At 39.8% G+C, this 15,801-nt stretch overlaps 1 protein-coding gene across 2 annotated transcripts in view; it reads right to left on the bottom strand.

The window, feature by feature from the left end:
- unc13c (unc-13 homolog C (C. elegans)) overlaps nt 1-15,801 on the bottom strand; it is a 168,491-nt gene that overhangs the window by 75,109 nt on the left and 77,581 nt on the right. For both annotated transcript variants that reach the window (XM_008404760.3, XM_081605012.1), the window contains exons 15-16: nt 4,685-4,774; nt 1,018-1,146 (exon numbers count right to left, since the gene is read on the bottom strand). In XM_008404760.3, coding sequence (XP_008402982.2) covers nt 1,018-1,146; nt 4,685-4,774 — 219 coding nt within the window. The remainder of the gene's footprint in view (nt 1-1,017; nt 1,147-4,684; nt 4,775-15,801) is intronic.

Genomic DNA, 15,801 nt, shown 5'->3' with positions numbered 1-15,801 from the left:
CAATTTTACAGATGGAGACAGATATGACTGGGAGCTGTACGGGCCACGGTGGAATATGTTGTGTATTGCAAGATTACCCCTGAAAAAGTTTTTGTGCTCTTGAGAAATCAACATGGTCCCTAAAAGGATGAAATCAGTTAAATACATTTGTCTGAGAAAGGCTTTCCCCCCAAACCTGCTTTCATCTTTGCTCCAGACTCTTCAAGTCAAAGTTGCAATAAACGCTGAACGTTTTACAGCCTGGTAAATGCCAGGTGCGACATACAGACTATTGATTTCCAGCCGTGATGGGATGGATTTATATACCCCCCGCCCCCTCCAACACCGCCACCTATCAATACAAACACACTAAAACTGAGAGAGAAGATGTAACTTTTATGACGGTGCGAAGGTTTAAGTTGATAAAAGTATTTCAACGAGAGCGTGGCAGTGAGCTATTAAAGACAGATTTCTCTTCATTTTTTGTTGTTTATAAGAAATAGTATTAAAACATGGGACATTCCCCCTTCTGCCAAAAGACAAGCAGAACTTTTTTTTTAACAGTCTGAACACCGGTGTCAGTGAAGCCGTCGTCTCACCCACTTACCAAAAGTCTCAGCTGTAAAAAAAAAAAAAAAAAAAGTGCCAACTGCAGCTAAATAGGATAAATCAAAGGAGATCGAGCAAAATGCTGATTCCACGTTGGGAAAAATAAAGCTGATGCAAAACTGTATAAAAAGCACAACCTGAACTTGTTGCGAATGTCAGGTTTAAGCTACGGCTACGGTAAAATAAGACTGCCAAGTTTTACGGAAGCAAAATGCTACCAGTATTGAAGCAAACTATTGCAGGAAACATCAAAACATTTGGATAAATAAGAATATTTTTATAAGTAATACATTAAACAGGAAGTGTTTTCTCTCCTCCATAAACGTAAGATCCACAACTTTATCTTTGTCCCTAGACCTCGGCTTGGTTTCCATGACGACCTCTGTCATTCAATGTCGAGGTAGAAACACAAAAACAAACCGGGATTACCTGGTCAAGAAGCTGGTTGTAGAGCTCATGACAGTTGTCAAAAATGTATTTGTACGTCGAGTCTAAACAAGCTTTCACGCAGTCCTTTACGACCATGCTGGCCCTTGGTGGACTCTGGAGCTCTTGCACCTGCAGAAGCATAAATACAAAACGGTCTTTGAAGAATTTATACAGCATTGAAATAATTTTAAAAACACACTTGGAAAGAGCGTGGGAAAAAACAGCAAGTATTAACTTTCTGCTGGCTTTGGATCGTGGGAAACTTTTCTGTAATTTGTTTCAGCTTTCAAAGATATGATATACGGTACAAAGCAGTCCTGACAGGGGGGACAAACGCTTTCCTTGGTTACCCCTCAATAAAAACGAAAATGTCTGAAGCACATTGGACAGGCTCGACAGTTTTTTATGCGTTTATGCTCAGACTAAGCTCTACTCTTTTTCATCCATTATTTGGTTCCACATGTTTTTATTTAACCTGTGAAACACTTCAATTGTTATCTTATCTTAATAAATCTTAAATTTAAAGACACTTATCGAAATGCATTTGATAGATTAAACCGGAAAAATTTTGTTGTGGATGTTTTTGGGGCCAATCTCTCTGTCACCTGCTCCCAGTGCAACTCAGTTGCCTAGCAACAGCTTCGGGGCAGTGACACGACAGCTTATAGAGCGCCGTGCTAAAATCACTCCGGCGGCGGCTCAGTGGCCAGAATTATTTTAATTTACGTCAGAGACAATGAGGAGGTGATAAAAGAGAGTCGCTGTAGGAGGAGTAATCACCTGGTGGTTCGGTATGAGAGCCATCCAGAAAACATGGGGAAGTTAATCACTCGGTCGAGGAGATAAAAGTTGATAAAAACATCAACTATGGTTTTGGTTGATGTAATTCTAATTTATTTCCCTGTCAAAGGTGCACACAACCACAAAGCAGTTTTAAAGCACTTTTTTTTGCCACTGTTCAAACTTCATAACAAGGTATTAACAGTGCAATAATTCATTACCACTTTTCACAAAGGCTCTCCTTATTGATCGCTAATAAATAGTTTACAGATATGTTATCCATTAATTAATAAACAGTTTATAAATCATTAATAATGGTTTAGGGCTGTAGCGATTCCACGAATAATTCGAGAACCTCAATTGTTAAAATTCCTTGAGGAACATTTACCTGCCTCGAAGCTTCGTCAAATTCCGTTTTATTATTTAGCGCACCGTGTTCCGGCCGGGTCGTTATTTATGTTGCGCAGCGCTCTCACTTCCGCCTCTGAGCCGTTGACGAAAGCTAAGTGTTAGCAGCATAACGATCAATTTTCAAGTTCAAGGGGAATTTCATTGATTTACAATAATGTCCAGGTTTGTACTGCTTTTCTGGGGACCAATAAGCATCCTTAAAATAACTGGTGAAAGAATTTACCAATATTTTTCTTTTTATTAAATTTGTATTCGATTACTCAATTAATCGTCAGAATAACCAATAGAATACTCATTTACTAAAATAATTGTTTACAACAGTGAGGAAGAGACTTTCTGTAAAAATTTTTTTACAAATGTTTATTGTGCTTATAATGTAGTCTAAAACGTTTAGCATAACAACTCTAGGTCAAATATAGAAGTGAACAGACTTGGTTCATTATTTGGCAAGAAACAGATTTTTCGCCTTCTCGCCCTTAATTAATGCATAATAAACACTTATTTATGATTTATAATGCGTCTAGAGGTGACTTAATAACATATCCATGAACTATTTATTGAAAATCTATGAGGGGAGCCTTAATGTAAAGCGGTAGCAATAATTCTTGTTTAAATGTTTAAACAATTCGGGAGTCTTTTGATCCACTAATTAATAAATGAACCCTAACCAGTGTTGGATGCTCCAGCGTTTAGGTGCATCTGCGGGTCACAGTATATAGGCAGAGGCCGTGGCTGTGTGTGAGCAGTCGTGCACCTTTTACACACATCAGGGCTCAGCATTGGTACGGCATGGAGTGAAGGCTTTGATGACCTAAAGTGACAGTTTTCATTCCTCCGCTCACAGCTGCCATCTCAGCTCTGCCTCAGTGCGCCGAACCCACCCACCCACAGAAAAGGAGCTGGAAGGAGCCGAGCTTTTCTTGTAGCCTGGAAACAAATCAGGGTGGGAACTTTTTGACTCCAGAGTGGCCGAGTGGTCGCTACGACCCCCAGAGCATCTGTGAAGCTGTTTTAAAACAGGACGTGCATCTCGATCTCGACTAGCAAAATAAATGAAATGGGTCTTAAATCATTTAATTTTATATGTGGGTGGAGGTTTTCACATTTAGAATAATCCTGTATGGATTATTATACAATGGATAACGCTTCAATTTATCAAGTTTGACTGATCTTTCTTGGTCTCATTAAAATGAATTAAAAAACAATCTTTAGGATCCAGGCATAACACTAATGGATGATGGGAACTCATTATAACCTCTGTGTATAATACACAACAACCCAGAAGTAGCTACCATTACAGTGAGATTAACTTTTCAATGGAAAGTTTTTGTTTTATTTTTTATTTTTTTAATTCCGGTCTTATTCTACTAAAAATACATAAAACAAAGAGAAATTTAGCAAGAGTAGCCCTTTTTTTAAATGTCACACTTGTCATTTCTAAGGCTCTACTGACACTGGGTCAAAATAACTTCCACTGGCATTTCAAAGGGCCATTGGAACCATGGCAGGGATAATTTTAAACACACTTTGTTGAAAACAGGTCAACACCTCAGAGAAAGATAGCAGCTCTGGAGCAGATGCTCAATTTATTAGCTTTGTGCAACAACAAAGTAATAAGATAAATGTTCAGATTTTAAATGGATTTATTCAGAATTAGCTGGAATCATAGTTGGTTTCTATCTGCAACAGAAAGTATTCAGTTCAGTTGAATAAAGCTTTATTCATTACCAAGAGGCATTTAAAAAGTCAGCAGCAGCACAAAAAAAATAAAAAAAAACTTTAAAAAAGTATGTAACCAAGAAACAGACCACACGTCAACACACACACACACACAAAACTGTGGCAGTTTTGTGTGTATGCTAACGCTGCTTAGCCTATGAACCACCACAAGAGGAGCGACAAAATCTACTTTTTTTAGCTTTACATCATGTTATAATGTTATTCCTCATCAAAATAATTCCTGGAATCTTGCCTTGGTTCTTCCATGCATGTTTGAGAAACCTTTTAATCTCCCATGGCAACCATTCAGCTGAGCAAGACGCATCACTGGACCTAGCTCTGTCTTTGAGACGAAGCTGCTGTGAGTAACTGCAGTTGCCAAGCTTCCAAGAGCAGCTCTTCCCCCACTCAGCTCCTTCAGACTAGCCAGAAGCAAAAACACCAGGTGGAACTACACTTCTGCTGAGCTCATTAAAGGAGCTATTTCTTAGTGCAACACTGGTAAAAGCTTTTGTTGAAGGGTTAATAGAGGAGAGATGTGCTGACTTCCTGAAGGCGGAGTTTCAGAAAAAGGTTTTAAAGCAACCAAGGTCCAATTTCAAGGTGTTAAATCATGAAGTCAAATTTCTATAACAACTGAAGGCAACACAGTTACTTGATTGTGCTATAAAATGATGATAAATGATGATACCTGGAAAATACACAATGCTGCCCCTCTTAATGTCTGGCTTTTTAGATTCTCAAATGTGGACGTTACCTTCATTCTGAAGAAAGTGATGCTCGTAAGCAGGTCAACGGTGGACTTCAGATCCTGGAGACGCTCCGGGTTTCCTGCCGGAAAGTTGTCCTGCAGTCGAACAAAGAGAGCAAAAAAAAAAACAACACACAACATGAGGGGAGGAGGACATCTTTCTGGAAGCAGCCTTGCACCGTCACACAACTCCACTCGACACGTCATATCACTTAGATGGCCCAAAAAAAACAAAACAGGAAAATTGATTACCGAGGAATGCCAAGCAATCATGGCGACATGACAGTCTGTCTAATCGTTTAGTGGACAGGGGAGGCCTGTGCTGATGAAAATCCCTATTTTAGGGCCATGAAGTCATCAGGCGGTGCAGAGCAGCGTGACGGCAGGGGGTGGGGAAGCATATAAAGCCCTGACAGTTCAGAGGAAACACATTACTGCTCCATGCATTATCCTACTTCTCCAGCTCTCGCCGGGCTCTAATAAAAATGTTCTTGTTGCATCTCTTCCTCAACGGCGTCGATAAATTCACATCGGGGGCTCGGAAAACACAGCGCCCCATCTCAACGGCGGCCTACGAGCTTGACGACGGAAGCGCCGGAGAGATCTGAAATTAACGGCGAGCAGCCGAGGCAGACCTGCCCCGACGTCTTCAGGATGAGAGCTGACGAAAGAAACGGATACAGATGATTGACAACCACAACCGCAGAAGGGTCTAAAAAAAGCTAGCGGAAAGAAAGAAGTGCGCAGGCCCTTTAAATGTCTCACAAACAGTCAGCAGCCTGCTGAGAAATTACAGTTTCTGTCCTCCGTGCTCATGATTAATAGGAAGAGTCGAATTTAGAGGTGAAAGAGTAGTAAACAGCTGCAGGGCAAACGAGCACAACACGCATCCTTATAAGCAAATATGCTATATTTGGCTGTTGATGTCGAAAAGAAAAGGAAAAATCAATAGAGGCTTCTGCTGTTTGTTTTTTCTGCCTTACTGATGCTGTTTCGCATCACCGCTTTTACAGGAACTGCTCTATTCTTGAAGTGTTTCATCATGGTTTGTCTGTAAGACGCTGCAAGAGGCTTCTGTGAGTCCCTGGTGAAGACGTAGTGAGATGAAAATTGCACAACATGATTATTGTGAGAAAATTCGTCACGGTTATCAGCGTGTTAAAAATATGCAAACGGCATTATTACGAAATGAGGTTATAGCCAGCAGTACTGCTCCCGTTTTCCAGAAGCGTAAATGCTATCGTGTTATGATTCTCCCTATTAACAGCAACACATACCCAACATTAATTTATTTTTATTCATAGGGGAGTATGTATTTTTCCAACAGAGCACTGCATCTCTTTCGCTATTTTGACCATTTCTCATTTCCTGCAAATGAATACTAAATTTTTGCTTGGTGTTTGGGAGACATGATGTTAGTAGTTCATAGAATAAAAGAACAATGTTCATTTACTCAAACATATATCTATAAAAAGTAAAATCAGGGAAACTGATCATTTTAAGTGGTCTCTTAATTTTTTTTCCAGAGCTGCACATATTTATGTTTCAGTTGAGCTGTTGTGTTGACGACGCTATAAAGTAGTAAACTCGTCTTCTTCAGGCAAAAAAATGCCATTATGATTTTTTTTTCTTGATGATACACCGACCCCTTAAAAAATACCACTTGATTAAAAAATCTGACAAGCTGGTAACGAGTTACGCAAACTAACCAAACCATTATGAAAAATGCTAGCATCAAGCTAAACGTCAAGCTAAGTCACATTAGCCGCTAGGCTGCTAGAGGAGGAGTTGTTATACTGCTGATGTATCTTCCTAGTAGAAAGTTTAATATTGCGAAGATTAAAACTAAAAATCTATTTATTGCAAGAATCAATAGCTGATGTCTTTTTATAAAATGACAAGATTTGATTTTTTTCCCCCCATATAATCTGCTTCCTCAGTCTTTATTTGCTGCCATGGAGACCATATGTGCTATATCTGTTCAAAGAGGATTTTTCTTCTTTTTTTTCACTACTGAATATCTAACAAGGACTATTTATGTCTTTGACTGCAGCATAGTCAAAATCTGAGCGTGAAATCAAAAGCACTATAAAATATACAATTTACACAGCTATTCCCACATCGCCCATTACTTTTCATCTTCTCCAAGGTGTAGAAAAAAAAAATAGTGCATTTACCAGCCACTAAGTAAAAGAGAAAAAAAAGGGACAATAGCCGATCATATCATTTCCAGCCAGATGTGGCTGCCTGCAAGTCTTTTTAAATTCCCTTAATTTAGACAAAACAGCCTGAGACGATTCAGCTGGTTCTGCAGCTGATTCCAAAAGGGCGTTAAAGACCTAATAAAGGTTGTTTTTTTAAAAAATATATATAAATACATTATTTTAACAGATCTAAGGAATGTGATGGATTGATTATACCGAAAATATGTTTTTGCATTAATGAACATGCAAAGCCATACTGATTGTTGTTTTTATTAAAAAATTACTTTTAGGTCAGATTGTATTCAAGAGAAATTGTAGTTAACCTAGAAATTGACACAGTATAGATGGACAGCTCTGCATTGTTTCCCTTTCTGCATGCAAATGAACAATTTGAATATTAGACGTGTCAGAGACACTCATCGTATCACACTCACTGCAGCTTTAGTACACTGACTTAAGTCTGTTGTGCGTATTTCAAAGAGGCATAATAGGGTAATTCTCTAAGTCTGCAGCATTTTCATGTAAAGTAAGAAAAAGCTCTCCTGATTTTACAGAGAATATATTGATGGTGACATTAGCATTTATATGAAATAAGAAATTACATCAAAAAGAGCTGAAGCTGCACTGCAAAATACGTGATTTTCAAATTTTTCGCTCTGCCTTCCATCTGACCCATCACGTAATGATGAATTTAAATCTGCACACTAAAAATAAAGTCTTATTTTCTACTGCTGTTTGGATGAAAAAAGACCTCAGGGTTTAGCTTTTAAGTGTGCATAAAGCTGTGATAGATTCAGGAAAAAAAGAAAGTTTTACTGTGGTTAGTGAAGTCCAACTTAAGTCAAGTATTGAGTGACAATTGATTCAGCTGCGTGAGAGTCATGAACGTCAACCAGTGGAAGCCTTTTTGTTGGTTTTATTCAGCACAATGTTCACAAAATCTGTAAAATATAAAGTGTGGTTTAATAGAAGACCAATGCCTCCACTGGAACAGTTAAAGAAAACATCCAAGAACTTCCAATTTGATGTCTAGAGAAATTGTGAAACGGAAGAAAAATTTGTACAGGTAAAAACCTGAAAAGTGTGGCGTGAATGTTTTTTAACCCCCAGTTGCAAAGGCGGGGAGTATATCTCTGACTGCTTTGTCCAATCTCCTTTGCAAAATATCTCTCAAGGTCAGTCAGAAGAGACTGAAATAGCAAATAAATTGTCACAGATTCTAAAGCAGATCTGGGTCCATCTGCCTTCCTTTGCAATCTGCTCGATTCTCATTTCCCTTCAGTGTTCTGCCTGGGATTTGTCCCATAGAGATTGATTTCTCAGGACGCATTCGCAGGAGGAGGAGTTACGACGTCAAGGTTCTCGCTGCTTTCGAACCGAAGTCTGTCCGTTGTTGCAAACCTGTTTGGCTCAGCAGCTTTCTCTTCACAGTGGAGGATGGTTGTTTACAGCAAGGTTAGCTAACACTAACGAAATAACAAAAACTGAAATTGAGAAAACTTTTCCATTAGTTAAAATGAATAAAAACGGTAATTAATGGGGGGGAAAAAACAAAACTAGCTGCAACTATATTGTGCATTTATAAAACTAAAACATACTGAAATTATAGATACAGCATCATTTGGTTCCATGATGTGAAATTGATTATGCTAATCTGCAAAATGGCCACAAATATGGTTTATAGTTGGGATATGTTGTCCCATCAATTATTATTATTAGTTGTTTTTTTTGTATCTTTTCCTGAGTACTTATTGCCAATATTGCAGTACTCGAAATCGGTCTTGGTCTCGAGACCATTTTTTTGGTCTCGTCTCGGTCTCGGGCGCTGAGGACTCGGCATTTTATTTCAAGACAAGTCAAGACCACCACTGTGAAAATATCACTAAACATACAGCATACTGTCCAGTTTATTTGTTAACATCTTTGTTTTCAGTGGATGCAAAACGCACCGCTTAAAATCCAAGCAATAACGTGTTTCTGTTACTCTCCCTCCCCACCTTTCACTCGCACGTGGCGCTCTGAGACATGCGCAGTGATTTCTTCTCAGCGGCAGAAGGTGTCTGTCTAATCGTCAGTAATAGAATAGCGCTGCATAAATAATCAGAAATCCGATGGCCACAGCTAACTCAGCAGCGCTTCGCTTTCACAGACGGTGGGGACTACGTCAAATTTTTTTCATCACTTAGAAAAGAAGCTCAAAGAAAGGTAAGCTCCGTTGATGTGATGCTAGCAAAGCTAGCTGTACAGTGACACCTAAGCATTTGTGATGAAAAAAAGTCACTCACTGCGCTGAATTATTGTGCGGAAGTGTTGACTGACTTGTCACATATATGGGACAACGCTGCTACCAAAAGTCTGCAATATAGTGACGTGACATTCAGGAACAGTCCGATTTTTCTGAACAGCTCTTTACTTAGAAGATAGGACTTGAGTGTCAGTGAAAGCCGTTCTATCAGATTACTATACGCTGTCAGAATAGCATACATGCAGTGAGTACCATGCCTGCATGCGCATTAAGAAGTCCGACAGTCAGAGGAGTTGTCAGTTCACCATATGCAACAAGTTATGACAAAAATAAGTCATTAAATTGTTTTCAATGATAACTATATAGATATACATGCATTGTCGTGGTTTCAAAGTGTATTTAAAGCAATGGTTCCCAAACTTTTTCTCCTGGGCCCCCCAGTGGTTTCCAAACTATTTCTGTGGCTTACAAATAGCTGTCTGGTTGAACGAAGTATCTGGGGGTGGGGGGGTGATTTTTAGAGACTCCCTGTTCTACTCAGCCTCAGCTCCAGACGAACAAGGGGGGAAATCCATTTTTTGGGGGGCAAAATGAATCGTAGCTGAACATAGACAATAACACCAGTAGCCTACAAGCTACTTGTTAAGTTTACGGTGCTGTATTGATATTAGCTAGTCATCTTTTAGCTAACTTTACCTGCATCCAACAGCTTTACTCATCTCAGAACTGTGAAAAGTTCTTTGCGTTTTGCTGGTTTGCTGCCATGATTCTAACACCTGCGTAGCTCTGCACAGCAGCAGCAGGTCTCCTTCATTGCATCACAGGTGTAAACCCAGTGCGAGCGTCGTAGCGCTCATGTTGCGTTTAAATGCGGCTCGGAAAAAAAGGTTACGATATGTTAACAATGGATTTAACAGTTTTAACTGCTGATAAAAGTCAGAGGACACAGATATGGGAAGTGCAGAAGCCCCTACTGTATCAAATTGACAGAGGAATAACAGAGAGTTGGCCATGCTAAAGTATAACCCAGCGCATACAGCGTTCCTGTTTTTTTTTTTTTTTTTATCCAGACAGCATGGCACCCCCTCTAGGGGGCGTGCCCCACAGTTTGGGAACCTCTGATTTAAAGCAAGGTCTGGCTGCAGCAACAGTCAACTACAACACACAGTGTAAAACTCATTAGCCTACTTAACCGCTAAGTCAGGATGCCATACAACTGTTAATAACAAAGTGTATGATGATCTACATCATGATTCTATGTTGCTGATTAAATAAAATCATATGGTAATGACGTGTCTGACAGATATAGCCATGAGTTTGTGCTACGCGTATGACGATCTGACAGGGTATGCTGACCTGACAGAATACCGTTCTTTGTTCTTGTAATGCTCTGCGTACACTGCAATACTATCATTATTTTATTTAACAAATAAAACACAAGAACAAAAGAGCATGCAGATTGGTCGTTGATTGTTTTCGTTCAAAGTGGCAGCTGTAATGTCTGCCATGGTGTCAGAATGCCTGGCTTCTTATAGCGGGAGAGAGGGAGAGAACAGTCACGGTGAGCTCCTTGTGGTTGGTTACTTCTTGCTTGTTGCTCCTTGGTCAGTGTTCATAGTTGGGCGTTATTTACCGTCATGGCATTGCCTCAATTGCTATATTTAATGGTGCAGACAGTGGTGATTTCTGACATGAGCAATATGGGCGCCCAGGGCGTTATATTTTTAGGGATGGCACGAGATCGCCACGGATTGTAGCACAGAGATAGAAAAGGGTTGGTCTTGTCTCGGTCTCGATACACTCTGGTCTTGGTCTTGTCTTGGTCTCGGGTTAGGTGGTCTTGAACACAACATTGCTTATTACCCTAACGATGTACGCATAATCACAATACCTTCAGTATTAAGTAGTGTAATAAAAGTGTGGAAAAAACTAAAACTTCGACAATAACTAAGAAACGTTTAACTAACAATAACTATTGAAAACTAGCACTCGAAAAACTGAATTAGACGAAGAAAAAGTCACAATGGAATAAAACTAAACTACAGTAAAAAACTATTACAGCACTGGTTTACAGCGCACACAATTTCTGATAAACTTCATGGAGCTAACTGCAACTTGACATGATGTGAAAACACTAGAGGGGAATAAATGATATGCTGTCTGAAAAACGCTGTACTTTAGAGGGTTCTTTTTCCAGATGTTAACAATAATGTCAAAAAGAGAGCTAGAGCTATCTGAGCTGTTGTCTGAAAAGCGACAGTGACGGTGAGAAGCAACCTCAGTAGAAGAAACAGGAAGAAAAACAAACAAAAAACACAGGAGAGATAGAGAAAAAAAGTACTTTTTTTTTGGCACCAGCAGATGAGTAAACTAAAGCAGGGAATCCATCTGTGAGCCAAAAGTCAAGACAAACATCATCAGTGCCTTAGAAAGATGACAGGGAGCAAGTGATGCTGATGAGCTTTGAGGTGTTTGTCTCTGGTGTTGTTGGCGCCGGATCTTATTTTGGACCAGAGCCCAAACTCTGCAGCAGCAGCAGCAACTGCTTATCATCAAAAACAAAAAAAAAACCCAGTTCACACAGCGAGGAAGAGCAAGCAAATCATTACCAACTTCAAACCGTTTCACAGTTCCACCTCCAGTGTTTATGCAGGCCTATGCAATTTACCATATGGAGCTTTGAAGCTAATGTGTGGAAACGACTCAGTCAGGCCATTGTAATTTAAACAGCATGCTAAATATCGGCAAGGAAGCATCTGTCATTATATGATTCCCTGAATTCGATCTTAATTTACGATGATCAAATCAGGGCTGTTTGTACAGTGGTTTGCTAAGGTATCTTTAAAACTTGAACTTTTTATGTTTTTTCAATTAAAACTGAAACCTTCAGAAGTTTAAAAGAGATTTTATGCAAAAAATAAATGAAAAAAAGTTGTGCAAAACAGTTAATTGTAAGGTAAGGTACCTACAGTTTAGACCGTTTTTTTTTGTGTCTTTTTTTAAGTGTGGTATACAATTATAATCTGAATCAATTCTTAATAGCGCACACCTTCATTGTTTTACACAACTACAGACTGTAAAATATCTCAGTTACCAAGTTATGCCACAGATACGTCATTTTAATGTAGTCCTGGACTTTTCCTGCTCCATTTTAACATATGAATATGATTTAAGCCAAACTATTCCATCATCTGGTAATGCTTTGTACATTCCTGCTTGTGAGCGTCTGCCACGATTTTGATTTCAATTGGATTTAGCTCATGTATTTTCCTATCATCTCCGTCCCTGCTGGGAAAAAAAAGGAAATCCCACAGCATAATTCTGCCAGCACCATGTTTCACAGTGTGAAAACGAGCATAAAGAGCAGAAGTTTTGTTTTAGACCAAAAAGAAAAAGTTATGCTTGGTCTCATCTTACCAGTGTCTTCTTCAGTCAATAATGTAGATTGAGGTTTGTGGTTGTGATGTGACAAAATCACAGTTTTTAGTTGGATTCAACTACTGAATATAAGTTGAAGTTTTAGTTGGTTATTTATTTAATTAATATTGTTGTGTATTGGTATTTTTAAAGAACGTTATTGAACTGAACAGTTGTACAAAATATCAGCTGTAAAAAAAAGTTCTTAACCCAGAAATGAAACATGTAACAATTTTCTGCTGAGGAGTATTTCCAAACATTTATGTAGTCGTATTTTTGTTTGAATCCACTGAGTGTTTATGGGTCTATTTGATCTGAAACAGCGCTCTGATAGCTGTGTGTTTTGTGGTTAATAAGATTGTTCAACCGACATAAAACTGCCAGATTCAAAGCAGAACCAGCGTGTGCATGTGGTGGTCTCATCTGAACCGAGAAGCTCAAGGGATCTCCCGTAAAAAGAAAGAAAGAAAAAAAAAAGGAAAACGGATACAGAGAGAGGCGTGATGACTCAGATGCAAATAGCTGCAGCCACCGTGACCCACTTCTGCGTTAAGCGGAGAATTCCTCATCTCTCATTGCAAAGACTCATCAACTCATAAATATGGTTCTGTAGCTCGTTCTTTTCTTTTTCCAACAGCGAAAACTTTACACATTCAATCATTTCAGCGACTTCTGAGATTTTCACGTTTTTCTCGACGGTTTTGCCAGGAAGGCGTCTTATCTCCCGCCCTCCGTGACAGGTGATAAAAACCCGTCTGCACTGGTGAGATTCTCCACATTGTCTGTCATGCATTTCCAAAGGCAAGATCTGGATTATGCAGGTTTTGTTCAGCAAAGAACTAGATAATCCCAAACACTTACTGTGCAGACGAAGCTTTTGTTTTCCCAAACAATTCTTTCCTCGAGAAACGATAAAATTATGTTTTCTCTCCTGCACCTTTCTTGTGAGGATGAGAAAACGGGGATAATTGTGCAACTGGGATGATTTGTAGTTTGCTTTTTCTTTATCAGTACAGGAAGCAAAAGAAAACATATAAAGCACCAAACCACTATAAAAATCATTGAACTCCTTTTTAAGAAAATGGCGCAGATACTAAACCAACAGAACAGATCCTTATCGTTTTCTCAGAACACTGATATTTCTTGGCAGGATTTAAGGGTGCTAAATGTGTGCAAACATTGTGCATCTTTTTAAATCTGAAACAAGGTGTGCATACAGATCTGACGTAAAATAGCAACTTTCGGCTAGCCCACATTCAAATGAGTTTTTCTGCATGTCTTTCAAAGTCTTTCTATGTCAATGTAATTTAAAGCCTCTGAAAGAGAGTCTTACTTTCTGAAAGACCAAAGCTAAATATCTGTTACGTAGATGGCACAGGAGAAAAAAAATACCAACGGCTGAAAGCACAGCGGAAGGAAGAGAGAAACTTTTATGAAAAACAGAAGCTAGAAATGATCTTTTTGCATTGAATGTGCTTGATATTTTTGTTAAAAAATTTTTTGGGGGGGAAGGAATTGTCAAAATTGTGTTTGATGGGCGTGATGGAGGAACACAAATCAATTACCCAATGGGGAATAAAAGTATCTGTCTGTCTATCTATAGCTAAAAACATAGTTCCCCCTCCTTTAAGGAGGGTCTTATCAGTTTAGTTACTTCAGTTGTTTGTTATTAAAAATGTAACTTTTTTTTATTTCTTTCTTTAACGATTTTATTCCATTTGTTGCGTTTGTGGCTAAAGAACTGTGACCTGACACCAGATTCTTGCAAGTTGCTCTCATTTCCTGGACTTATTGGTTCATGTTTGCTTCTGCCTGTAGTTAGAATCAAAATCTTCTTCCAAGTGCAGAAAAAACGGCTCGTGCAAAACCACCAAAAAAAAAAAAAAAACTTGGCAAAGACCACGCTGCTTCGTGAATCCACCCCCATCCCACGCACACACACCCACACGCACCCCCCCCCACACACAGCGATTTAATGCTCTACCCAGAGAGAGACTTGCAAAATCCCAGCTAGTAGAGATTTGCTATACAAGGTGTCACCATGCATCAGTGCCGTCGGGAGCAAAACTGAAGGAGGAGGAGAAGGGAAAAAAATGCATATGTGGTAAAATGTGGAGCGACAGCTGCACTCCCGGCTCCCTCTCTCTGTTGATTCAAGCCCCTCTGTTTTACAAAAGCAAACTCAATCTCCCTCAGAATGACATTATAGGGAAATCCATATGGTGAGTGAGCGGAGCAGCCAGATCTGAATCTTATTACGGCGGAATAGTGGCAGGTCGGCTCTGCGGGACGCCACGGAAAGAAAATAAAAAAACGGAAGGCCTTGTGGATTGGCGGGTGTGCCTGAACCGCTGGTCTGTGGCGACATTGACAAGAGAGCAGCAGGGCAGGACTGGCAGGTGAACGCAACGTGATATGCCGCAGCTTTTCTCTCGCAGGCAGACAGCTGGGGCTGTGTGACGATAGCAGGGGCCTTCTCTCCTTCACTTAACCCCCTTCTCCTTCCCTGTCATCCTTCCGCACCTTTTTTTTTTCTTCTTCTTTATCCGTTTCAGATCCACCTCTGTTGCCAAATCCTCTTAATCGCACCCCTCACTATTGGTGACTTCAGCCCGCCTCGGAAAAAAACGTCTTCCGTCAGTCGTACCTGCTGCTCTGTAATCACTGGGGACTTCACACTGTTGTGCAGAACAGAGGAACAAAAGCGATGCCCGAACCTCCCCCAAGCCCCCGAGTCGACAACGTGTTGCTTTTTGTGCCACGTTAAAGGTGAGTGGGTCATCCTTCAGCTTCAGCTTACTGTCACGCTGTCAGCGGGGGAACATGCACAACGCTGCGCACACAGTGTGCGCAGGATTGTGCCCGCACACTGTAATATCTGCTCTTCACAACAACAAATGAATGAGCAGGAGATGAATTCAGACGGTGTGTGTATAGAACAGTGTGTGAGCAGAAAGAGGAATATGGGACGGGTACGGCTGTCTAACAGGATTAACTCTTTAGGGATTATTCTGGAAAAGGAAGTTCTTTACATCAATTCTTTACATTAATTGTCATGAGCAGACAGGGCTGTCAATGTTAAATGTGTTACCGTTTACCTATTTTGACTTAAAAACCTCTCTAGCTAACCCTAAGGTAAGCTAGCTACAGAGACACTAGGGTTAGCTAGTTCACAGAAGCACATTACACGGTCTTGAATTGCGGTCAACAATGCAGAGTTTAAAATAGGTGTGAAAATATGAGTAAGGAGAGTCAGA

The sequence above is a fragment of the Poecilia reticulata genome, chromosome 3, assembly GCF_904066995.2.
Source record: "Poecilia reticulata chromosome 3, P_reticulata-male-v2, whole genome shotgun sequence".
NCBI lineage: Eukaryota > Metazoa > Chordata > Actinopteri > Cyprinodontiformes > Poeciliidae > Poecilia > Poecilia reticulata.
The sequence above is the reverse complement of the archived record's forward strand: the minus strand, read 5'-3'. Positions and strand labels throughout refer to the sequence as shown.